Source organism: Marmota monax, unplaced genomic scaffold (genome assembly GCF_021218885.2).
Source record: "Marmota monax isolate L192 unplaced genomic scaffold, Marmota_monax_Labrador192_F-V1.1 WCK01_AAM20220418_F8-fsc00024, whole genome shotgun sequence".
Taxonomy (NCBI): domain Eukaryota; kingdom Metazoa; phylum Chordata; class Mammalia; order Rodentia; family Sciuridae; genus Marmota; species Marmota monax.
Window position 1 is genome coordinate 35,915,695 of NW_026695224.1, and position 24,443 is coordinate 35,940,137.

Genomic DNA, 24,443 nt, shown 5'->3' on the forward strand with positions numbered 1-24,443 from the left:
TCCTGCAGTCCGGAGTTCCTGAAGGCGCCAGGCCCCCAGGAGGCTGGGAGACCCTGCGTGGCCATCTGCAGGGAAACACCACATGCAGATGCTGCAGGGCTGCCCGTGGCAGGGGAGGCCCGCCCCGCTGTCCGCCCACAGCCAGGCTTACCCGTGGAGCTCTCCTCGCTGGAGGTGTACGTGCCTTTGCCCAGCAGCAGGTTCACCATAGTTGGGGAGTTGGCAACTTTCAGCGGGGTCTCCCCTTTCCTGTTGCTCTGCTGAGGGTTTCCTCCATACCGCAGCAACAACTTTACCACCTGCAAGACACGACAGCCACGTCAGGGAGCCTCTCGGCCAACACAGGATTCCCCTGGGGGACCGCTCCGCCCAGCAGCCGGCCATTAAGTGCCCTTCAGCAGCCGCTGGCCGTGTCCCTGGGTGCACCCTGCTGGCCGTCCTCTTCCACAGGAGGCTCCTCCGCCCTCACTGCCTTCCATTTTTCTCTGGTGCTCCTCTGCAAGTTGTGCACCGCTTCCTGGAATCTTCTCAGCAAGACCCCCCTCCCGCCACAGTGAGCCCAGCAGCGGGCGGGGTCCACAGGTGCGCAGCTCTGGCGGATGGAGGAGATCGTGGGGTACAGAATAGAGGGAACAAAGACAAAGTTTCTGCAAGCTGGTTTATTTATTTTCATTTACATTAGAAAATAAGGCCATCTCTTCCTTGCTTGGAGTCACATGGAGGGTGGCTATGAGGGACGGAAGTGCTCTGGTGGTGTGCGACAGCCTGGTTCAATCATTACGATCAGCAACCTGTGTCTCATCTGCCTGCGCCCTGCTGCGGTGGGGGTGGCTGTGGCCACCAGGTGCTCACAATGGCTGTCTCCTCTCTCAGCGTCCCACTGGCCGCAGGTCAGCAGCACCTACACATCTGCGTTTGCAGCTGCGGCTACGACAGAGGGCACGACCCACCTCAGGTCTGGGGAGCCAGTCTCGCTGGCTCGGCCTCCTTCCTCAGGTGGCTGATGGCCAAAGTGGGTTCCTGGCTATATCTTGCTGGTGGAGGTCACCAGGTGCCTCAGCCTTGGGCCTACCCTAAGGCCAACACAGGCCAAGTCCCTCCTGTCCCTTCTGCCTCCTGTCCCCAGCAGGCCTCCCCAAAGGGCCACCATCCTGCCAGCCTCCCTGTTTCCACAGTGGCTGACACATCCCAGGAGTGCAGAGGTCCAGACTGTGACCCTCTCTACTCTTAGCCAGGTTCACTACAGACTCACACCTGCCCACCCCCAGAAAGTTTTTCTTAGTAAATCTCAGATACTGTATTTTCTACTGAAGTCCCTTTCGCTAAAATGACCCTTTTGAAAAAAAACAAACAAGCTGGGTGTAGTAGCTACACCCAGAGTCCCAACTACTAGGGAGGCAGGAGGATCACAAGTTCAAGGCCAGCCTCAATAATTCAGCGAGGCCCTATCTCAAAATGAGAAGAGCTACGGCTGTGGCTCAGTGGTTAAGCACCCCTGGGTTCAAGCCCCAGTATGGGAGGAAAGAAAGGACACAAAAACAAAGCCCCCAAAGCGCGCTATGACGCCATCCTCTCACCTACCACTGGAACAGCAGCTCCTCTGTCAAACGTGGGGCCAAAGTCAAGACCTCCCTAGGAACCCTCCTGGCCGCCCCTCCCCTGCAGCAACCCCTCTCCCCAGAGTCATGGCTTCCTGAAACCCTTCCAGAACAGCCAGGCAGGGGCTGCTCTGTAGGAACACCAAGAACTCGGCAGATGTGGTATGTGCCAAGGCACCACCATCCTCACCTGCCAGGACTGTCCTGCCTGTGGCTGTGGCTCAAGGGGCTCTGGCAAAGGTGTCCCCTCAGCAGGAAGCAGCACAGCCGGCTCATCCTGTGTGTATCTTGCCTCAGAGCTGGAGGCAAGCCTGGCCCAGGAGGCAGAGCCTGGGGTGGGCCTGGCCTCAGCCTCCCATGGTCCAGACCTGGACCTGCCCTCCCTGTGGAATGGACCATAGTGAGGACGACGGGATTAGCAGCACACACTGCCATCTTCCTACTGGGGACAGATGTTCCTGTGCAAGATCCAGCCTGGCCAAGGGTGGAGGGTACCCCTACAAGCAAGTGCTCCAGGCAGTGCAGCCAAGCCTCAGGGTAGCCTGCAGGCTGCAGGCTGCAGGAGCGGGGGGGGGGGCAGGAGGTGCCAACCTTATAGTGCCCGTTGTTGGCAGCGTCGTGCAGTGGTGTGTCGTCGTCCAGGCCCTTGGTGTTCACCTCTGCGCCTGCGGCCAGCAGCTGCTTGGCGACGTCGTAGTAGCCACGGTTGCAGGCCTCGTGCAGCGCTGTCCAGCCTAGAAGCAGACACTTAGCACGTGTGTCACTGAGTCCTCAAGAGCCACACTCCTGCACCTGTTTGCAACTGACACCCAGCTTGCCAGCCTTGGCCCATGGGATAGAAGTTGCGCCGGCACAGCTCTTGTTAACTAGCACCAGAGAAACAGGCTAAGAAGGCAGTCACGGAGGGCGTGAGGCCCTGACTCGGACTTGCAGGGAGGCCCTCTGCCAGGGAAGCCGAGTGCAGCATCCAGCACTGGTGTGCCAGCAGGGCTCACCCGCAGGGAAGCTGTGGAGCCAGGCCCCCCACAGGGCAGCTAGGTAGCAGGCAGCATTAGACTCTCACCACGAGCCCGTGCCAGGTCTGGAGAGGCGCCTCTGCTCTGTTTCACTTAAAAGTGCCTCCCAGTGTCCCTAATAGGGCAAGTGGGGCAGGCCGAGACCCGAGTGCCCAGTCACAGTATAGAGGCGCCCTCTGCTGAGGTGTGCACGCTGCATCTAAAAACAGTGGGCAAGACCCCCCCCAGGAGCCTGGAGCTGTGCCTGGCAGACACAGCAGCAGGGAGATACTTAAAAAAACCCCAGTTCTCTTAGAAATAAAAAAACAAAGATTGTATTTTGAAGTCCTTCCCCAGAGAATCCTCCCTCTCAGGACTAGCCTTGTCCACATACACACAAGGGCCTGGCGGCGTCTGCTTCTGCCTATGGGCAGGGCATGAGCACCTACCTGCGAAGTCCTTGACATTGACATCAGCGCCCTCGCTGATGAGCTCCTTGATGCGCCGGGCATCCCCCCTGATGGCAGCACGGTGCAGGCGGGTCTCGCCCCGCTCATTCCTCTTGTTGACTTTGTCTTTGGTTTTTGAGGCAGAGCTGGGCGTTCCCTTCTGGCACACTGCAGACTGGGAGGGGTGCTTTGGTGTGGTGTCTACTGCAGGCCAAGGGGACAGGTGGGGCGTTACTGGAGGAGGCGCCGAGTGGTGGAGGCCTGGAGAACCTGGCCGCTTCCACAAGGTGAAGGGGTTCTGCACGGGGCCCCATACCAAGCAGACCCTGTGCTTCCCAGGCCCAAGGCCCCAGGGCTCACCTGGGCTGTTGGCAGACTCCTCCGCTGTCATCTGCATGAGGAGAGCCACCTGCTGGCGCTCAGAGAGTGGGTAGCCTGCTCGGATCCCAGACAGCCCCATGCCGAAGAGCAGCCCAGACTTGCGGGCGACAGGCTCCTTCTTGATCCTCTTCCGCTCAGGACCCTGTTTCTCTGTGCAATGGGTGGGGGAGAGAGGAGAGGAGAGGAGACTTCATGCCAAGTCCTCAGAGCCAGGGCCTTGCCTGGCATTCCAGAGCCCCTGCGTCCCGCCCAACAACTCACAGAGCAGTAGGGAGGCCTGCGAGGGACAAGGCACAGTGGCTGGCAGCGCCGGCACCGCCCCACCTGAGAGCAGCAGCTGTGAGAGACACAGTTGACACCCTGTTGCCAGCCCACCGGGTCTGCTGAACCTTGGCCTCCACCAACGTCTGCTCACCGCAGCCGCCTCCGACCCGCGGGCGGGAGCAGCGGACGGTCGGCACTGCTGCCCTGGCAGCACACGTGTCTGCAGTTTAACGCCTCTTTCCCAGCCCTCCTCCAAACAAACAATGCAGATGTAAAATGGCAGACACAGTTTAAAATACATAAATAAATCAAGGCCAACTTGTCAGTACTGTACCTTTCTTCTTGCTTCTAGGAACCTCCATTTCATGCCGTGGTGCTTCGAGGAGCGTACCAGCCTTGCAGTACCACAACATGGACTGAGCTGGAGGCATCTGAAGGTATCAACACAGAGCACTAACGAGATACGGCGAAACAGCTTTCTCCTTCCACCTCTGCCTCCTCCTGACAAGCAAGTCCTGGGCGCCTCTGACCCATGACGCAACACCCTGCAGCCTCCAGCACGGAGACTGTGCTGCTGCTCCTAAGAGGTGGGGTGGGGAGCAGACACCCCAGACTCCATGACTGCGGTGAATACCCCACACTGTTCCTTGCCCAGCACCTGCTGTAATGGAGGCCAGGAGCAAGACCCTGGCTGCTCAACACCCTGCTGTTCTGGAAGCCCGGTGCAGGGCCAAGACGATTCAGGGATCTCTGTGGCCATGGTGGGGGGTGGGGGGTGGGGGGGCAGCCGCAGTAGCAGGGAGGACCGCTGTGGGAAATGCAGGTCTGAGCATGCCCTCTTTCTCTCCATCCCTCACTTCCACGGAGCCCCTCTGCAGGACTAAACTGCTTCCTTGGTGACCAGAGTCTGCCCCTAGGGAGTGGGTGGCAGTGAGGAGGTGGCCTGAGTGGACTGCACGTCTGGGGTCCCGCAAGATGCTGGTCTCCAGAGGGCTGCCTGCTCAGCTCTGCTCCGCCCCACTGCTCTGCCACCAAGGTGTCCTGTAGAGAGGTTAGGCTGCCTCTTTAAAAACCCAATCTGTGACTCACTGGGAATGCAGGCTGCGTGTTTCAGCATGTGCCTGAGGGTGCCAACCGCTCAGCAAAGCTGCCTGAACCCCAGATGCCCAGCAGTTCTAGAGCCAGCCGTGCCACACAGGTTGGAGAAAGGAAGGTCCTCCCAAGGGGGCCTGGACCAGGCCTGCAGAATATACAGCTCCTCCGCAGGCTGGGGCAGGGCCACAGCTACTCAGCGCCCTCAACCAGGGAGGGAAGGCCATCTTCTCAACCCAGCACGCAGCCTCAGGAGGGATGCATGTGGAGTGGCTAGGGCAGGGGCACCTGCCACACCAGCTGGAATAGCCAAGTCAACTTCAGTCACCGACGAGGTGACAGGGGCGCAGCCAGATCACCCTCCCATATGTCTAGGTCCCCGTGGAAGCAACAGGGCCACAGTGACTGAGTCAGGGCATTAGGTTTCCATTTGATCTCTCTGTGCACCTGCCTTCCACCTTCTGTGTCCCTGCACTGACCTGCCACTGAGCTGGCCACACACACGCCTTTACATGTCCTGTGGCTATGTCCTGACAATGACAGACCCAGCCCAGGCAGTACTGGGTGCATCTCCTGGTGCTCCAGGACCTGCCATCCCTATGAGGTGGGGGCTGAGTGCCCACCAGTTCTCCTGTCTCCAGGAGGAGGGGTCCACATGTCGTGGAGCCATAGGTCTGCCCAGAACCTCTGTGGAGCCAAGCCCTGTCCCTATACCAGGTACCTAGTACAGGGGGACAACACCTCTGGGGGCCATGAACCCCCACACCCTGCCCCATAAGGACACGACGAGAGCCTCAGTATAGCACGATACAGCAAGATCCTGCTTGCAGGCGATGTCTGACGATCACATTCAGTGACTCCACAGGACACAGGCCAGGGGACCACCCTCCATGTTGTGAATGGACGGCGGGGTGCTGCCCAGGCTGGCCTTTCACTCCTGGGACTGAGTGACTCTGCCACCTTAGCCGTGCAGCAAATGGTCCTTTTAAGATGGCCAAGGAGTCCAGGGAAGTGCACCAGTGGCTGGCCTGAGGCTGGCTGGGGCTGCTCGGTTCCAGGCCCACCTGCACTTCCTTCTGAGGGACAGAGAAGGACAGCACACAACACTCGCTCCAGACCTGCAGACGGTGGGCCACGCAGGTGGGCGGGAAGCGACAGGGCCACAGTGACTGAGTCGGGTCTGGGCTCCAGGGACAAGGAGACCCAGCTGTCCCCCTCTGTGGCCCACTGACGAGCAGCACTGTCCCTTGGCTTCTCCTGAGCCCCAGTGAGGGCAGACAGAGTTTACACCTGTGCTTAGCCACAAGAGCTGCCCCTGTGGTGCTGGGGGAGCATGACGCCCTTCTCGGGGGCCCTGTCCCACCCCTCAGGAACAAGACTCTCCCTGACAGGAACACCCCACACAGCTCTGCCCAACCTTCAACAAGGTTTGTCCTAACAGGAAAAAACCCAGTCTGATAACCTGAGAGCCACTGTCTCCACAATAGGCAGCTTTCTCCAAGTAGCCATGGCAATCAGCACCCACAAGGATCCACTTTCTGTCCCTGGGTTCAGCGCCTGGCTGAGATGATGCCCACAGCAGAAGACCCAGAGTGGCCACAGCCCCCTCACCCACCTCCCACAGGCAGCCTCACAGCCTGGCCCCAGCTGGGTCGTGACCAAGGGTGAGGAAGTGGGGCGGGGAACAGGAGGAGCCACTCCTAGATGCTGATGGGGACACCCACAAATTCCATTATCCAAATGGAAGCGAGTGAACTTTAAATGGTCTTTTCCAAGTTACAAAGTAGAACACTGGCAGGTCCAGGAAGACAGGCAGCCTACAGTGCAGCAGAGGGGGCACTTGAGGTCACTGTGTGTCTCTGGCTGTCCACGGGCCCTCACGTCCCCTCAAGATGTGCTTGACAGGCTGGGTGCACTTGGTGTAGAGCCCAGCACAGAGGCCAGGGAGACAGCAGGGGACAAGCCAGGCTCTCCAGCCTATGCAACTGGTCCCCATTCCCAGGCATTCCCTGTTTTCCCCCGACAGATGCTAGCGTGGCACTTCTCCAGGGATGGCCCCGGCTGGACGGCCCACGCACCTCCTCCAAGATACAAGGGATGTGGCAGCACCTTGTGCTTCTGCGGTCTTTCTCTGCCTCTGATGTAAGTCGGGACACCACCCTCAGCCTGCACCCGTGTGCCTGGGACCCCTGGCTCCTCCCACTGCCCAGCACTGCTGGGTGTGGCCTCCCTCCGAGTGGGTGGCAGGGGTGGTCTGTTCTGAGGTTGCCTATTTTCAGGAGTCCACTTCCTGCCATTGTGTCCAAAGGGATAAGACCTTCCTGAGGCCCAGCGTGCTCTGATAACAAGGAGAGCTGGGGTGGCCAGGCTGCGATCGGAGGCCAGAGCTGTGCAGCGTCTCCTCCTGGCTATTCTCGCTCCTGGGTCTCCGGGACGCAGGACAACAGGCTTGCCTCTGACTGCTTTCTTCCTTTTACGTTCACTACCCACTGCAGATGCAGACTCCTTTCCCAGGAACTCTGGAAAGGTCTCAGCCGCCAGCCTTTAGATTCTGCTTCCTCCCGCTTTGGCCTAACCTGAGCCCATTCTCCCCTGCTTCTCTTCTCCCACTTCGTCCATACCTCCTATCCCGTCTTTATTCTACACCTCAGTCTACGACATTTCTTTACTTACAACTTCGAATTAGCTCATTCTTTATTATGTTGTGCCTAACTAGCTACACAGTCTGAACACTGGTTTTCAATTTCAGTGTTTATAACTTTCATTTCCATTTGACACTTTAAAACATTCCATATGATACTTACAACCATAAATCTGCATAATGTTTTATAGTCTTTTATTTCTTGCTTCTGTTTTTAATTCTTCTCTTATAATCCACCGGTGTAGTTCCAGGGTGTGACGTCCCTCGGGCTGCAGAGCCTCTTGGGACAGCAGGAGGCCTTGCAGTCTGCCATTCTGCCTGGGCACTAGCACTTGTCCTAGCTCCAGTCAGAGGCCTCAGGTGGCACATGGCACTTCCAGGGGCATAAGGAAGCACAAACCAAAATGCCAGCCCTACAAGAGGAAAGGGCATGACTCTCCTTCCTTTTCAGAACCTGCCAAAAGGGACTGAGAGCTTGGCTGTGGACACAGCCCCTCCCAATAGCCCAGTGAGTCACAGTGATGGGGCCTGCTGCTCGGCCCTGAGGGACAGCCTCAGGGTATGGGCCTGGATGCGAATAGGTGCGTGCACCTTAGCTCACAGAGAGCACCTGCAGCACTGAGCTCCAGGTTCTTCCAGAGAGAGAAAGCTGTAGGGCACACAGTATACTTTACTGCCAAGATGGGAACATTAGGGAGACTAACGCACCATTGCAGAACACTCTTTATTCTGCTCTCCAGAGGAGCACTGCTATGGTGACGTTCTGAAACAGGAGATCCCTGTGCACATCAGCTAAGCATGCTCTGGTCAGTGCAGTTCCCTGTCACAGACAGCTCCCTTCCTTTTTCCTGGGCCTCAAAACCCTAACCTGCCATACCAAGCACCGGCCCCAGTCCACATCTGGGGTCATGTCATAAAGCCCCAGAGGTGTACAACCTATGCACCAGATCACTGGTTACAAAAGAGACCATAACCTGTCCCTAAGCCTGGGCTGAAACTCCAGAAGAGACCAACAGAGACCCACAGGGCGTGCCCTCGGCAGCCAGGCTACAGCTGGCACCCACACTAGATCCCATTTCCTGACCCCTCTTTTCTTCCTTCTGTCACTGCCAATGATTGTTTAAAGAAAAAAGACCCTGAATCCATGTGCTGTACCCTGCACCGTGCGCTAAGACCCCCAGCGCCATATGCTGTGACCCAGTCTCCAGCCTCAACCTGGCTCCTCCCTCTGGGCAGGGGCTGGGTCCTCTCCCCTTTTGCCTTCACCTGTAGCATGGTGGCTCCTGGCTGCCTGACCCTGCATCTCCAGACTCACATGAGGCACAGGACTACAGGTTGCAGCAGCAGATGGGCCAGAATTGAAAAGTGACACTGGCACCAAGAGCACAACAAGCCAAGAAGCTATGTTGACGTGAGCAGACCCAAGGTGGACATGCAGCAAGGCCTGCACTGTGCCCACCCATCCCACCTACATGCCCTGCACCTCTGCAGCTGCTCCCCGCACAGCTAACAGGGCAACTCAAGGTGGGCAGGTTGCCCAGAGCCCGCAGTGGGGCACCAGGATGAGGCAGCCTGGCCCAGTGCCTGCCTAGCCCCATGTGGTTCCCCTCCAGAAGCTGTAAAACTCCCAGCAGAGCACTAGGCTGGGTGTCTGCTGGCCCCTGACTCACTGTGTCATGCTGTAGACCCAACTACCGGCCCCAGGGTTCCTTTGGTGTTCATGCTCTCCTTGGTTGAAGAAGAAACGGAACTGCCCAGGTCTAGATGGGAAGAATGGCCAAGAAACAGCAGGACAGAAGCTGAACATGGCACCTCAATCATGGAAAACACTGCACCTGGACATGTCTCATCCCAAGTGCCCACAGGTGGTTCTTGGGCCAATTCCAGAATCCTCCCTGTGCAACCAAGACCTGGCCACTCACCCTCACCCACCAAGGTCTCAAGACAGTGGGAGACTCCTCCTCCCTGTAATGCCTTGGGGAAGCTGGAGGGGTCCTGGGGCGACCTGGCAGGGTGCTGCTGGGAGCCTGTCAGTACCATGCTAACGGGACTGGGGCCCGAGGCTGCTGTCCACAGCCACATGGTGAGGTGGAGAAGCCCGCCCTGGCTGTGCTCCCAGCCAGCGAGCTGGAGGCCTGCACACCCTGCTCTCCACCTAGGGAGCAAGCCACGGATCAGTGTCCTGGCTGGCACAGCCTTGCCACCCCTCCTAGGGTGCAAGAACAGTCCTTTCCCAGCAAAAGCTAAAGGGGCCGCGACCCCTGGAAACACGTCTACCACTGACCATACATGGCAACACGCTGTAGATATCCAGGGGCTGGTGCCCTGCTCAACCAGGAAAGCCAAGCAAGCAATGTTCCCTCTTCCACAGAGCCGCCAGCTGCAGACTTCTCTGACACGGTGGCTTCTCTTCTCAGGTGTGTCCCTCTTGGTGTCCCAGGCAGGAAGAAGGGAGACCAAGGGTCACAGCTGATGGAGTGGCAGGCTTGTGTGGAACTCCCCCATCAGGGAATACCTAACAATGTTCACAGACTTTTAAGACATGGGGAACATGGGTGCACAGACAGTATCATCTGAAGCAAATGCAGGACATTAATTCCATCATGAGTTCTTGTGGTGACAAAGCTCTTCCCACTAAAACTGGACCAAGGCAGTGAGGGATAGAGGGCCTGAACAAGTCAGAAGGAAGCAGGTGAGTCTCCTTGGGCTGACCTGGTCTGAGGAAGGGCTGTCTGCTGAACCCTAACCCTTCTTCTGAGCCTATGGCAAACACCATCTCTGGGCAGCTTCCTTTGGCTACGCAGACAGCCAGACCTGCTTCCACAGCTGTGCTTCCTGCTGTGCCCAGAGGCCTTAGCAGAGGTGATGGTGCTGTGCCGCACAACCTCAGGGGCTGGTCCTGCTCGTTTTGCTCACAACAGGCCCAACTGTACTGCTCCTGGCAAGTCATCCAGCCTGACTCAGTACCAGGGGGCTGTACCTCCAGTGGGCTAGGCCATGCACACTGGGGTCAGGGAGCAGGAGACCACTCCTGCAGCAGCTTCTTGCCTCTCAGGGCACAGCCAGAGAAGCTGTCTGTGGGAGGCGGATTCCCTCCTCAGCAGAGGGCGCTGGAGGAGCGCTGTAAGAGGAGGCTAGTGGGGTTGGGGTGCAGGCTCTGCACCTGCCTGTCCCGGCTTCCTCCAGCCAGGGCCGAGCCATATCCCTTCAGGGAGGGCAGACTCCTCAGCTGAGAAGACCAGGGGGTGCTTTTCTCAATCACTCTTTCACCAGGATAAAAATCCTACAGATGCAGTGCTTTCCCAGCCTCCAGAGCCGTGAGCCAAAACAAACCTTTCTTTATTTCAAAAAAAAAAAAAAAAAAAAAAAAAAAAAATCACTGCATGAATCTCCCTGCTCTGTGCAAATTTTCCTTCCTGAGGGAGGCGGCTGGATGCCACCCCAGAGCCAGATGCGCCTCTCACTCCCGCTTCCTCAGCAAGCACTGTTCCTCTGGGTACAGTGAGCCAGGGCCCAGCTCAGAGCTCAGCTCAGCACCCAGCTCAGCAGAGAAGGAAGGAGATAGGTAACAGGTGAGTGCGGGCAGAAGGTGTGGAGCAAGACCAAGAGTCACCAGCTGGGGAGCAGCTCAGGGTGCCAACATGTGCCAAGCATATATTTGGGGCCCCGGGTTCCATCCCCAGCACCAAAAGAATGAATGCAGGATGCCATCTGCACACTCACAGTCGCATCGCCATCTCATGGGAGGTCTAATTCTGTCACAATGAGGAAGCAGAGGTGCAAGGAGGCCATGTCAGAACGGGTCCTGGGAGAACCCCGCCCCAGAGCAGGAGGCACATTGCACCTGCAAATCCTGCCGCACAGCCCTGGCGGGAATCCACTACAAAACTTCCTTCCCTTTCCCCTGGCCGAAATCTCCCCTGTGCCCAGCTGGGCCTCTGCCTGCTGGAACCAGGATGCAGTGTGAACAACAGAACTGCATGGACACTGGGTACAGGCTAAGGATCTCTGCAGGTTCCACAGAATGAAGGTGCGGTAGTCTGAGCCTCACAGATGCTCACCATCAATGAATGGGCCCCTGAGACCTCCTGGAGCCCCTGGGGAATGGCCTCCTTATACCAGTATATCAAAATGTGACGAATTGGAACGGGATACATTCTAGACCAGCAGGACAAGGCTGCTCAGCAGGGTCTTGGGCATGGGTAACCCCTTCCACAAGCCAAAGGGCTCTCCCAGGCTGCAGAAGCACCAGTACGTGCACGTCAGCTCTTCTGTCAGAGGCCTCCTTCCAACCTCACACAATCTACGTCCAAAGAGCTAATAACCAGCCTGGGGATGTGGCTCAGCAATGGAGTGCTCACCTAGCTTGTGCGAGGCCCTGGGTTCCATCCCCAGCACCGCAAAGAAGAAAAAGAAAAGGGATACAAAGCCAATAACCAACTGTGAACAGCACCCCTGCTACAGCCATGCCATCAGGGCACCAAACCAGGACTAGGATTTCCAGGCCTGGCCTGACCTCCTCCAGGTGCACGCCATGCACACGTCCACCAGGCCCTGACCCGTGCCCCACCCCCGCGTCTCTGCCCAAACATGTCTGTCCGTGCCCAAACATGCCATAAATCATGTCTGCCAATCTTGCCACTTGCCTGCTCTGAGGTGGAGACCAGCCCCTCTGCTGGCCTCCAGCTAGCTAGTCTCCCCCAGCTCTTGTGAGCTCTGTGCTAGAGTGTGGGAGAAGGACCTGCGACCACCACAAGAGCCCAAAGGCAGTTCCTTGGACTCTGCTGGTGAAAACTGTGGGTGGACACTCATTTCCAGGCTGCGGCGTCAGCCACCTCTCCTCCAAGCAAGTGAGGATGTTTGTTCAGTCTCATGTTCTCAGTGTGTGCCTCCCTTCCTGGTGCCAAAGGATGCCAGAGGGAGCCCAGGGCCCTCAGCCAGTTCACCTCAGGTCTTGGGGCCATCTTGGTGTTCTGCTGCCCCTCAGTCCTACCTTTTAGGGCTATAGAGAACTCAGAAGACCAGCAGGAGGGGAGGCCATTGGGAGAGACTCTCCAGGAGCAGCTCAAGATGGCCAGCCTGGACGCACACACTGCACGCTCCTGCTCGACACCCTCAGACCCACCTACGCTTAGGAAGAGCACAAGGCACTTTCAGAGTTCCCTCTGGCTTTCACTACAAGCCACAGAGCGTAATCTATGTGGGAAACCACATCCCTGTGTGTGTGGCCCTCCAGGAGTCCACCCGGAGCAGGGCAGCTGCAGCCCCACAGAGGAGCCTGGGGAAGGCTTTCCTACAGCTCCACATCAGCCCGATGCAGGGAAGAAGAGGCAGTGCCTGGATAGGCCCGTGCGGCATGGAGCCAGGAGGGGCGGGGCTGGGAGGAGGGGCCCAGTGTGGTACCTGTGTCCGAGTCCTTCTGTTCTCCATTGGCCCCCACAGTAAAGGGCAGCTTCCGCTTGGTGGCTCGCTCTCTCACCTCCTTTCCTCCATCACTGCGGTCCAGCTTTGGGGTCTTGGTCAGAGAAACTTTATCTTTATCCTATTGGGGGAAAAAGAGGTTGCTTTCAGAAATCACTTCCAGATTAAATCCTCAAAATACTCAAACTGGCTACAATCTCACTTCATATGCCAGGAAACGTGAACCTCTTTGGGGGGCCATCAACTACTCCTCCTGGCCCAGGCCACAGTGCAGAGCCACACGGGTACTGGAGTGTAGAGGACCCACAGCTGAAGCCTGACTGTGGCTGGGTACTGAAGGTGATCAACACCCACCGAGTGCCCAGCTCCCTGTGACTGGATGCCATGCCTTCCTTCCCTGTGCCCACTGGATGCTGCAAGGCTGCAGTTTTGCCCTTCTGCTCTCACCTTGGACCCTCAGCCTGGCTGTAAGGAGCCCAGGCTGACCTCCTGACTGCGCCCTCACAGAGGGGCTGGCAGGAGTGTCATTCACAAGGTAAGGACCCAGCAGCTCCAATTCCACCTCCTCTACCAGTTGGCTGACCTTGGGTAAGGCTCAGCGCACCACTACAGAGTGGGCACAGTGTCCACTCCAGAGGAGGAAGCCGGGCACAGCTCACACATACACTCAGGCCACAGTCTCCCATAGTGTGCCACATGAGCCAGGTGTCTACCTCAGGCTCTGAGGTCACAGAAGGCACGTTCACCTAGTAGAAAGTGGAGCTTTGCAGCAAGGTCAGGAAGGAGCAGCTGGGTCCTGATGGTGAGGGCGGAGGCCACTCACAGTGACAAATGTGCCCCCTAAAAGAGCTGGCAATCATTCTGAGAGGGGAAGCTTGTCCCCTGAGGCAAAGGTGGCTCTGAGGTGGCTGCGGTCAGTGCCAGGAGGGACCCCTTGCTCCAGGCTGGGCTGGGTGGGTGCACAGTAAAGGCATACCAGTTCTGCACAGCTGCAGCCAGCTGAAACCTGGGCCTCTTCAGCCCACATGGAGTCACAGGCTGTGTCCTCCCTCAGGGCCAGCTGCTCTGCGGCTGGGTGGGAGGCCGAACGAAGGCACTGGCACACTGCCGTTTCAGAGGAGCAGGCACAGTCACTGGAGTTCTTTGGGCGTGTCCGCAGGCCAGTTGCTGGCAAACAGCACAGCTGCAGGGCTGCCCTCAAAGCACTGGGGTTCTGAGAAGCTCCTGGCTAGATGAGGTGGGGTGCTGCCTGGGGCCGTGCCAGCAGTAGGTCTCCCTGGCCCTGCCTCCTGCTGACTGCTCCACCTCTGCCTTTCCCAGCCCGGCAGTTAAGGAGTGCTGTTCCTCCAACTTAGCTGTTTGCCCCTAGTGCTTCAGACACAGCCAGGGCAACAAGACCAGCACAAGGAAGGGCGTCCAAGAGGTGCTGTGTGCAAGCGCAGCACCCAGCACCAGGCACCATACCTCCACACCCTTCTGCATGGGCACAGGCATCTCCCAGCAGGAGGCACCCGTGAACTGTGCCACCCAACACCAGGGAAGAGTGGAACAAAAACTCTAAGTCTCTGATTAAATACTTTCATACCAAGAAATTGCCTGGTCTTTAGGTGGACCTTACCAAGAACTCAGAGAAGAAATAATGCCACTCCTAGCACAAACTCTTTCAGAGAAAAGAGAAAGAGTACACGTTCCCAACTCACTCTTGAGGCTGCCACAGCCCTGGCTCCAGAACGCAACAAGGGTGTTCTGTGCATAGTGTGAGCCATGCTCCTCCTGAACAGAGGGCAAGCGCTCACCAGGCACCAGTGATGGACGGATGGGTAAGAAGGCAGCACACAGCCAGGGTGATGGAGTCAAGAATGCAGATGTAAAAAAGTTGATGCACCAAACACATTAAGGGGCTCGAGGAAGAGCCAGCCACAGCAGTGAGCAGGAGGCCGCACAGACCCAGCACTGCAGGACAGCTGAGGGCAGCTGCAGAGCAGAGACCCCGGCAGGGACACTGATGCACACACCTGCTGAGAAATCAAAAGCAAAGCGACCTCTCAGAAGAGCAAAGGGCTGCCCAGGCAGCTGTGGAAGACAGTCCTCCTCAGGAAAGAGAGGAAACAGGCCCAGGACACACAGTGTGGGTGCAACACTACCAGCCAACCCTACCTGGGTAGAGCTGGCAAGGGTGTGTGGCAGCTCAGGCTCACGCCTTTCCCTCATGGAAGGACCATGAGCACTAACCTCAAGAGGGCACGTTGCCTCAGGAAAGACCCAAAGGGTACACAAGTGAACTCTGCAAACTGAACTAGAGGGACGGCTGGATGCAGGAAGGAGCTGGATGTGCCCTGTACCATGAACGCTTGGGCATGGATATTAAGAATATCATGCACTAACAAGACACATTAAAACCTAGGGACAAATCCAGAAACAGATGTTTGAGCCCACTACATAAAAAGTTACCAAATAGTAACAAGAGAACATAAAGACATAAGTAAGATGCAAGGCTACATCATGTTCAAGAATTTAAAAACCTCAAAAGTTATGATATTTCTCCACACACTGACATTCAAAGCAATCCCAACTCCAGCTTATTAGAAAGTGTATATGGAAGTAGTTGGACATGGTGGCGCACACCTGTAATCCCAGCAATGCAGGAGGATCACAAGTTCAAGGTCAATCTCAATAACTTAGGGGGACTCTGTCTCAAAGTAAAAAATAAACAACAGGGGCTTTGGGATGAGCTCAGTGGCAGAGTGTCCCTGGGTTTCATCCCCAGCACCAAAGAATGGAAGGAAGTGAGGCAGGGAGGGAAACAAAAAAAAAGGGAAAGAAAAGTACACAAAAGACCAAAAGTAGCAAATAGGGGCTGGGGCTGTAGCTCAGTCCTCAGCATCATATGAAAATAAATAAATAAAATAAAGGTATTGGGCCCATCTATAACTAAAAATATTATTTTAAGCATAACACCAAGGCAACAAGGCTAACAGCTTACACTGACAACATCAAGACTGTGAAACGATGGTACTCAAGCACGTGTCCTGGAGTGGGTGTTGCACTCTGGGGGCCTTGGGACACAGCAGAATTGACAGCCAGGGCTGCCTGGTGGCATGGCAGGTCTCCAGTGGCCCCTGTGCCACACCACATGACTAGTCCCAGATGGATCCCAGCCAGATAGCTCCTAGGAGGCAGCACAGGGCAAGTGCCACAGGACAGATGCATCCATGCTCCCTTGTGTGGCCATGTGTGTGGAGGGAGGAGACCGCCAACTCCAATGGGTCACAGGGACTGCTCAGAGGGAACCCACTCCACATTCATCAACAAAAGAATGATGACACCATCAGAGGTGCCCGCAAAAGGGCTATGCAACAGCCAAGCAGAGCCACAGGCCAGAAAACACTGCCCTCACATCACCACTTCTTATCTGTGGTGACAGAGACAGAACAGGGGCCACCTTTGGCATAGAGGGGGTTGCTGGTTAGGGACAGCAAGGGCAGTCCCAGAGCCCAGAAAACACTGTGCATGTTCCTCAGAATGCAGACTGTCCCTGGTTTTCAAAGTGGGAGAAAAGCTACAACTGTGCATTGTATTTCACCAAAAAGTATTTCACATAAAATGTTATCCCAGCCCCTCCCCCAAGTAGCACCGTGGACAACGCCACGTGGAGACACTCGGCACCTGGGCTGGCTGTGATCCAATGTGCTGGACTCCGTCATGAGGTGCAGACAGAAAGGCTGTCTTGCAGCTGTCCCAAGGCGGGGCTGAATCCAGGTGCTACCCCTGAGCCACACCCCAGCCCTCCGCCTCCCCTGGCACGAGGATGACAGGTGTGCGCCACTCCTGGCAGAAGAACTGTTTTAAACATCCACCACTCCATGACTGCCACTACAAGCAGCATAGCAAGAAACAATGAAGTCCTAACTGCATGATCAAAAAGGGTGCTGGTCTACCTGGTGCTAGTGCTGGGAACCACCCAAGGTTAGTAATACTCCGTGACCAGCCACGGAGGGACCCAGGAGGAGCAACCAGTACAGTGGGCACTGGCTACCTGTCAGAGAGCTGCCCCAGCCCTCTGCTGAGCACAGTCCTGGGAGCCACACCGCAGGTGGAGAGCCCGAGTGCTCTACGTGTGCTCTGTTTCTTCACAGTGGCCATGGTTGTTCCAGGTCCTCTGGAATCATGGTTTTCACGGTCCTACACTGAACCCACACATCCACTGAGAGGGAGAAGCCTGAACAGCGCTCAGCTTTCTCACCAATGGCACAACTCTCCACCTATTTAGGCCTTCCTAACTTCTCGCAGCAAGCAATCTGTGTAGCTCTCAGGGTTCAAATCGTGAAGCGTATCTTTTAAACTTATCCCCAAATAATTCATGTTTTTGATGCTTCTGACCATGTTTTTGGCTCCATGAACTGCATTTATGGCTCCACACTGCCGCTCGTGCTGAGCTGAGGGGCCTCCTCCATGGCATCTGTGAGCAGCTCGGTGCTGAGGGCAGGTTTTCTTTAGCACTGCATCATTGGCCAGCAGCTGGTCTTCCACAGGGTGCGTCAGGTAAGGGAACCCCCTCTATCCCATATACTTTCTGAGGGTTTCTGTAATGAGTGGGTCTTGGATTTGGCCAAGTGTGTGTGCATGCACACTCATCAACTGACAAAACTACAGGGTTTTCTGTTTTGGTCATAATAAACTGATTCTGGATGTCAGCTGAACCTCAAATTCTTGGTGTAAACCCTCCTTGGCCAATGTACACTATCCTCTTTAATGTCTGTGACCTTGCATTTGCCTATCATTAAAAAAAAAATGAATTCTGGAAGAAAAACAAATGGACTGGATTTACAGGGAGGTTAGGTGAGAATGAGGGAAAGCAGGACAGAGTGCCCACTACAAGAGCTACACCAGAGGAAGGCCGAGTCCTGGGGCTTTCTGAGCCTTTTTTCCCCAAACCAAGAAAGTTCTGCCTTATTTTATTAATTAAAATCAGAAAGAGGGGTCCAGGGAAAGAATGACCTAACAGGACTCCGCCTGCACCCAAGGTATTGTCAGGGGGGGACATGGGAGGACATGGTCCCTGCCTCAGAACTAACCCTCAGGGTCACTGGCAATGGCAGTGCTGAGGTGGCCCTTCAATGCTGCTCTATTTCAATCAGGGCAGTGGAGTCTGTGGGAGCTGTGCTAAGCAAGCAGAAACCATGAGGACGTTCACAATGACCCACGGCCCTGTCCTCAGCCCCACAACTGATTTGGGAGAAAAGAGGACCCAAGCCTGGCAAGTTCTAGCAAAAAGGACTGACAGAAGTCCCAGCGGCGAGCAGGGAATCTCCAAGTGTCCATCAGGGACCAAAAGACCTGGCCTCTCTCTATTGCCACCATGACAGTCTATCTGGAGCCTGAGAGGAACTGACTCCATCAAGGCTGTGGACCCCTTTCTGTTATCTCTTGGATGAAGCTGCACGCTCCTCCTTGGGACCAAACAGCCAAGAGCCCTGTGGCTTCAGAACATGCCTGGAAACCACAGGAGGAAGCAGTACAAGCTGAAGCCCCACCAACCCCATGGTGGCAGTAGCACGGCCACCTCTAGAGATGGCCTCATCCCTTAAGGAACGTGCCCACCAGCAGCATGCCAGGTAAGTGGACCTACAGGGCAGTCCTGTAGGTTCCACAAGGCTTCCTCGCTGTGAGCCTGCTGGTGCTCCAGCTGTGGCATGCACCATGCAGACACAGCTCACTCCAGAGCCCCTGCTGCCCCTCACAGCTTCCTGCTCACTGAGTGTGACCAGGACATGTTCCCAGCTGAAGCCATGGTCTAGAAGTCACTCTGAGAACACCCAGAAGAGGCTTGCAGTCTTCACTCAGAGTAGTGTGAGCTGAGCACAGCAGCAAGGGGCAATAGCCTGTAATGGAGGGAGTTCTGGACTGGGGATCAGGGATGTTAATTCTTGCTGGGCAGTCTCTGACACCATGACAGCCCTTGTCTTCTCTGGACCAGGACACACTCAACAGTACAGGGTTTCCTGGCTCCTGCCAAGGTTACTCCCAGGCTGCATATTCCAGAGACCACTTCCAGAGCAGGTCCTCACCTGCAAGGAGACCTGAAGGAACACCCGCTTCTCCATGAGCCTGCCCCTGTGCCTGATGGGTGCAGCTGGGAGTCTGCTACATGCCTGCCCCTGTTGTGCACACCCACCAGGTCAGTACTCTTCAGAACAGCCTACAGGCAACTGTGTCTGAGAAGAGGCTTTAGCTCTGATGGTTTTAAGAACAAACACAGGAAAACAACACAGCTACCTACTGGGGAAAATAGTAGGATTAGACCAGGCTCTCCTGCAGCCAGGGTGCAGACTTGGCTTAAGGCTCACTGGGCTCAGCCTGGTATCCTTGGCAGCCTCTAGCCATGTAGCTTCTCTCCACCATGACCTTCCATCATGATGTTCTGCCTCATCTTACTGAGTTATGGAGTTGGCTAACTGAGCCTGTGAAGCCGTGAGCTCAAAATGAACTTTCCCTCCTCAAAAAAACAAAACAAACAATGCCAGGCATGGTGGTGCACACCTATAATCAGCTGGCTGAAGCAGGAGGATCCCAAGTTCAAGACCAGCCTTGGCAAAGTAGCAAGGCCTTAAGCAACATAGACCCAGTCTCAAAATTAAAAAGAAAAAAAGGGTTAGGGATGTGTCTCAGTGGTAGAGCACCCCTGGGTCTTCCCCAGTACCAAAACCAAACAAAACCACCTGAACCAACCTGGAACCTGCTTCTGTGCTCAGCACCCAGTGCAGTGGCACAACAAAAGCTGCCTCAGGAGAGGGCCCTGTAAGGCCGATGCAGCCTGCTTTCCAAGGCTCAGCCCTCACTCACAGGACTGCCCTGGGCCTTCCTCCATGCCCAGCAGATACCAAGTGTCAACCACCCGCTTTGAGTTGGGAGGCCCAGTCACTCCCTCCACTGCTTACTCATCTTGGTCAGCTTGGGGGCCAGGGTCTCCTTTTCCCACCCTCCTGCACCCTGCCTGATAGTGGGGGCCTAGAGTTCCAGCTCTGACTTCCCTGCCTCCACACCTGTCCCGCCAGGTCTTCTGTGGGCTGAAGACCACACTCTGCTTCCAGAGCCCAATCTAAGTCTAAGAATGGTCCCAGTCTCTGATGGACATTTTGGGGTTCTGAGACTTGTGCTTGTGTCGACCACATGGACATAAGAAGCTTCTGATGCTGGCTAGGTAAGCAGAGCACACAGCTCACACCCTGCAGGGTAAAGTCTACCCTCTCAAGGTATGACACTGGCCAGACACATGCCTCAGCATGCCAGGTACCCACACTGCAACATCTGCCCCTGCACACAGCTCAAGGCGCTCTGGACAGAGCAAGCAGCGGAGGACAGGGGACACACGCCACAGCCAAGAGTCCCAAAGGCTCATTCAGCTTGTCCATGTTCAACCAAAGCTTAATGAATATATATGGCTCCACCCAGCCATTTCTACACAGGGCTACCTGCTGGCCTCACAGCAAGCACTTCAAACCCAAACACTGCCAGAGGCTGGGGTGACGGAGGGCGGGAGGAGGCAGTGCCAGTGCCCAGGGGCAGCAGTCTTAGGGCTGTCTTCACAGCTTAAATGCTAGGGTGAGGGCAGGAGCAGCTTGAAGTCATCAGTGCCCAAGGACTCACTGAGATGAGGCCCACTAACACAGGCCAGAGGGCTACACAGGCCAGCCACAGGACTCCTGTCAGTGGCCTGTGGCACCGCTGGGATGTGCACAGCACTCGCTGCACCAAAACCCTCCTGTTCCCAGACAGCAGGGGATGGGATGGACAACAGCCATAAAGCAAGCCCCCGTCTGTGGTTCAGGTCATGGGCCCACACTTGCCAACCCTAGCACTGCAGGACAGAAATGTTCCCCCGGAACAGAACAAACTGACTTGCAAGTGAAATTCTCAGTAGTGTTTGCAAGCGGGACACTGTGACACAGCTCATCCCTGGTGGCCCTCCTCAGAGCCACAGGAGAGTGGCTCTCTGCCCACATGCAGGGGGCTTTCACTAGCACGCAGCGCCCAGATGGTGGAGGTGGGGGTTACCTTTTTCCCAGTTTGTTTCTCCACCATGTCGCTGCTGGGAGAAAAGTCTTCCTGCTGTGGAGTTCTAGAGCGTGCGCCCCTGGGCATCGTTCTGCTCCCGCGCCTCGTCTCCTCTAGGCCGCCACCGCGTCATCGTCACCAGTCTGCTTCAACAGAGAGTACACAGGGTTAAAAACCGGCCACACTACACCAACTAAATGACCTCTTCCCAGGGCAGCAGTGGCCGTACTCCATGTGGGGAGTGGGTCCAGGCAGACCCCTACCAGGGCCACCAGCAGTGATGAGAAACAAGGTGGGTCACACAGCTGGGCTTGGGCAGAAAGGAAGCAGACGGCCTGGTCGGGCTGCTGGCCCTTGGCACAACCACACCTGGGCCTGCGCCCTGAGGTTGGAGGTGGCAGTCCCCTCTCCTTCCCTCTGCTGAAGGCCTGATGGCTCCAGTCTCCCAGGCTCAGCCTCTAAGACTTGCTTGCCAGTTGCAAGCACCCCAACAGAAGGCTGGAGGAGAACCATTTTGCTTCTCATCAAGCCCCAGGCACAGGCACAGGCACAGGCCTGTGGCACAGAGGAGTCCCGAGGATCCCCATGGTTTCATGACCCCACTCTGCCCACCTGGGCCCAAGCTCCAGCCTGTATTTCCCAGGAAACCTGGGACACACACTGCATTTACTGTGCATTTTCCCCCCTGTGTTTTATGACTTCCTGGCATCTTACAAGGCTTGCTGGCCAGGGGCTGGTTCCTAGAGACAGCGAGGGCTTGATGCAAACCACCCACCTCCTGTGTAAGCCTCACACTCAGCCAACGGTCCCTACCCCACCACACAACCAGAGTCCATCCTTATGCGGCAAAGCCTGCAGGACAGAGCACCCTGAATAGCCAGGCCTGCCCCAGTGCAGAGCCAGGATTCGTAGACCCCAACCTACTGTGTGCAGACCCATGGCCTCTGGATTCTCACTGCAGCCCTTCACTGATCTTGCCTGATCCCCAAGATGGCTGACAGTGGTCTCTCCGTAAGCACACAGGGAAAAGACAGAGCCAGAAACATCCCTCGTCAGACACTGGCTCTGCTAGGCCTTCATCTTGGGGTCCCCGCCTGAGGGGACTCCTGACCTCTAGAGATCACCCAGTGCTGCTCCTCAGATTCTCTCTGCCACTCTCCAGGACACAGCCTCACACCCCCCAACACACTCCTGGTGCTAGGTTTGAGCCCAGGGCCTTGCAGATGCCAGACAAATGCTCTGCCACAGAGCCCCATCCCAGCCTCACACCAAAGAATTTCTGTCTTGATCTCAGCTCCAGGTGGACACGAGGCACTCGCTGTCAGCACACACTCAGCCACTGTGCCCTGCAACAGACAGCTCTGTGGCCCAGCCATCCCAGAGCTACCCACCCCAAAACTAAGATGCAGAATAATCAAACAGTAATTTTCTAGCAGCAGGGGAGAAAGAGTCCCAAAGACAAAGGGTCTGTGGTGGACGCTCCAAAGACAGACAGAAAAGCACTCGGGCACACGTTGAACCAAATGGAACAGCACAGACGGTGACAGTGTCAACAGGGGCAGAGGACCCATGCGCATTGCACAGGAGGCTTTGCCCAGTCTGTGTGTGGCCTGGGAAAGAAGCCCCTAAGCAGCTTGGACACAGGCAAAGTCTCCAGACACTGGCCTGCCCTCTACTGACAGGGCCTGCAGGGTGGGAGCAGCCAGCAGCTGCAGCACACTGCAGCTGGCAGGCCCGAGAGCTAGGAATGGGTTTCACAGGTTTATGCTTGAGGGAAGGAAAAATAAAAAGGCTAAAGCTTCATGGTACCCCCCAAATTACATGGAACTAGGATTTTAGCGTCCATAAATAATTAAAGCTCTCCGGGATGCAGCCCCCCCACTGGCTCATGCTCCTCTATTGTTTCTGCGCTGCTGGGGTAAACTCGGGGCCTGGGGCATGCACAACACACACCCCGCCACTGAGGCGCACCCCAGCTGCCATGTGCCTTTCTGTCTGGCCAGCTTCACTGCGCAGGCCCTGGGGCTTCACATGTGTCCTTACTGGTCTCACATGTCGCAGTGGTTCTTGCTGGTGTCCCTGGATGCCTCTCAGGGGTCTGTGAGGTCAGCATGTGTTCATGATGATTCCAAGATGCCACAAGCCCTTTCCACAGCATTGATGCCAGCACTGGGGGTCACAATGACTTTACTATCATGTGATGGCAGCAGAACCTGGCACTCAGTGCTGGGCATGGTGAAACCCTGAACTCTGAACCTCGTGGCCGCCAGTCCTGCCCTTCCAAGGCTCTGGCAGGGGGAGGCCTGTGTGTTGAGCACCCTGGGTGCTTATCACAGGGAAAGTGTCTGCTCGTGGTGCTCCTATTCATTTGTGTAATTGGAAGGTGTTTCCTCCAGTTTTAACTCTGAACAGGAGTTTTCCCTAAAGGGCTGTCTTTCCTGCCCAAATCTCAAAGTTACTGTGAACTGGGTGCCTGGCAGTTCCTGTGTCCCACGGGGTCTCTAGGAACTGGTTCCAGGGCTCCCACAGATAGCAAAGCCCACAGCGCTCAAGCTCAGGGTATACGACGGAGTGGTGTTTGCACAGGACCCATCCCTATTCTCCTACACATCAAGTCCTCTCTGGATAACTCTAGTGTCTGAAGTGTCATAAATGCTGAGTGCAGCCCATGCAGGAGGGGTGCTGGAGAAGTCTGTGCGTGCTCAGTACAGGATCCACTTCCCACCTAACTTTTTCAATCTCTGACTGGTTGAATCCGCAGATATGGAACCCACAGAGACAGGGCCCGACTGTTGTTTTCTCTAAAGTAAACGGAGTAAGCTGATCACTTCAAGGAAAACTGACAGCAGTAATGTCTGAGCTTTCAAGTGAAAGGAAATATGAACTTTAGAAAACCTGCACCCACCAGCATTGGGCTGATGCCTCTGCACAAGGGAAAGGTATTTCTATGAGGCCAGCAATGTTATCAAAGGCATCATTAGTAATGTACAATGAAGCACCTGCACAACTCAGTGAGCCGGGCTTTCCTAAAGGACCAGGGTGGAGTGCTCACACATGGGGCAAGAACTGGTCCTCCAGACTAGAACGAAGACCTCAGTAATGCATGTGAAGCACCAGAGCATGTCTGTCCTACTGCGCCCTGTGCAAGCCAGACCTCCCATCCGCCTGTGGCAAGGCAGCCAGTTGCAAGCAGGAGCAGTGGCCTGCTGTGAAGGAGGTCGGCCAGACAACAACAAGGTGTGGGCACTGGAACAATGCTACCTTCCTCCACCCACCAAATTCTTTTGTAAGATGGTTATACTTCAATAGAAATTAATGTATCTTAACACATGATACTTGATTACTTTCAAATGAACAAAATATCTAAATTTTCTCAAGCTACCCTTTTTAATAAAATAACATCATAGGGGCCTCACATAAACAGGAGGTCTGTGGGCCCCTGGAGCCCTCGTCCTGTGAAGGGCTGCAGTCCTGGAAGCTAGAGCCTCTGCCCATCACCAGGCCAAGAGCCCAGCCTGCAGAAGAAGACTCGCACCAGGTGCAAGAA

General features: G+C 56.0%; 1 protein-coding gene across 9 annotated transcripts in view; it reads right to left on the reverse strand.

Moving 5' to 3' along the window:
* The window catches only part of Ankrd11 (ankyrin repeat domain containing 11), a 154,001-nt gene that overhangs the window by 13,088 nt on the left and 116,470 nt on the right, over positions 1-24,443 (reverse strand). For 7 of the 9 annotated variants that reach the window (XM_046434669.2, XM_058575862.1, XM_058575861.1 and 4 more), the window contains 6 exons: positions 20,897-21,039; positions 12,824-12,962; positions 3,403-3,573; positions 3,043-3,246; positions 2,190-2,332; positions 152-299 (listed from right to left, as the gene is read on the reverse strand). In XM_046434669.2, coding sequence (XP_046290625.1) covers positions 152-299; positions 2,190-2,332; positions 3,043-3,246; positions 3,403-3,573; positions 12,824-12,962; positions 20,897-20,983 — 892 coding nt within the window. In that variant the 5' untranslated portion in view covers positions 20,984-21,039. Of the gene's footprint in view, positions 1-151; positions 300-2,189; positions 2,333-3,042; positions 3,247-3,402; positions 3,574-4,021; positions 4,119-12,823; positions 12,963-20,896; positions 21,040-24,443 lie in introns of all 9 variants that reach the window. The other 2 variants (XM_058575865.1, XM_058575864.1) reach the window with 2 other exon arrangements.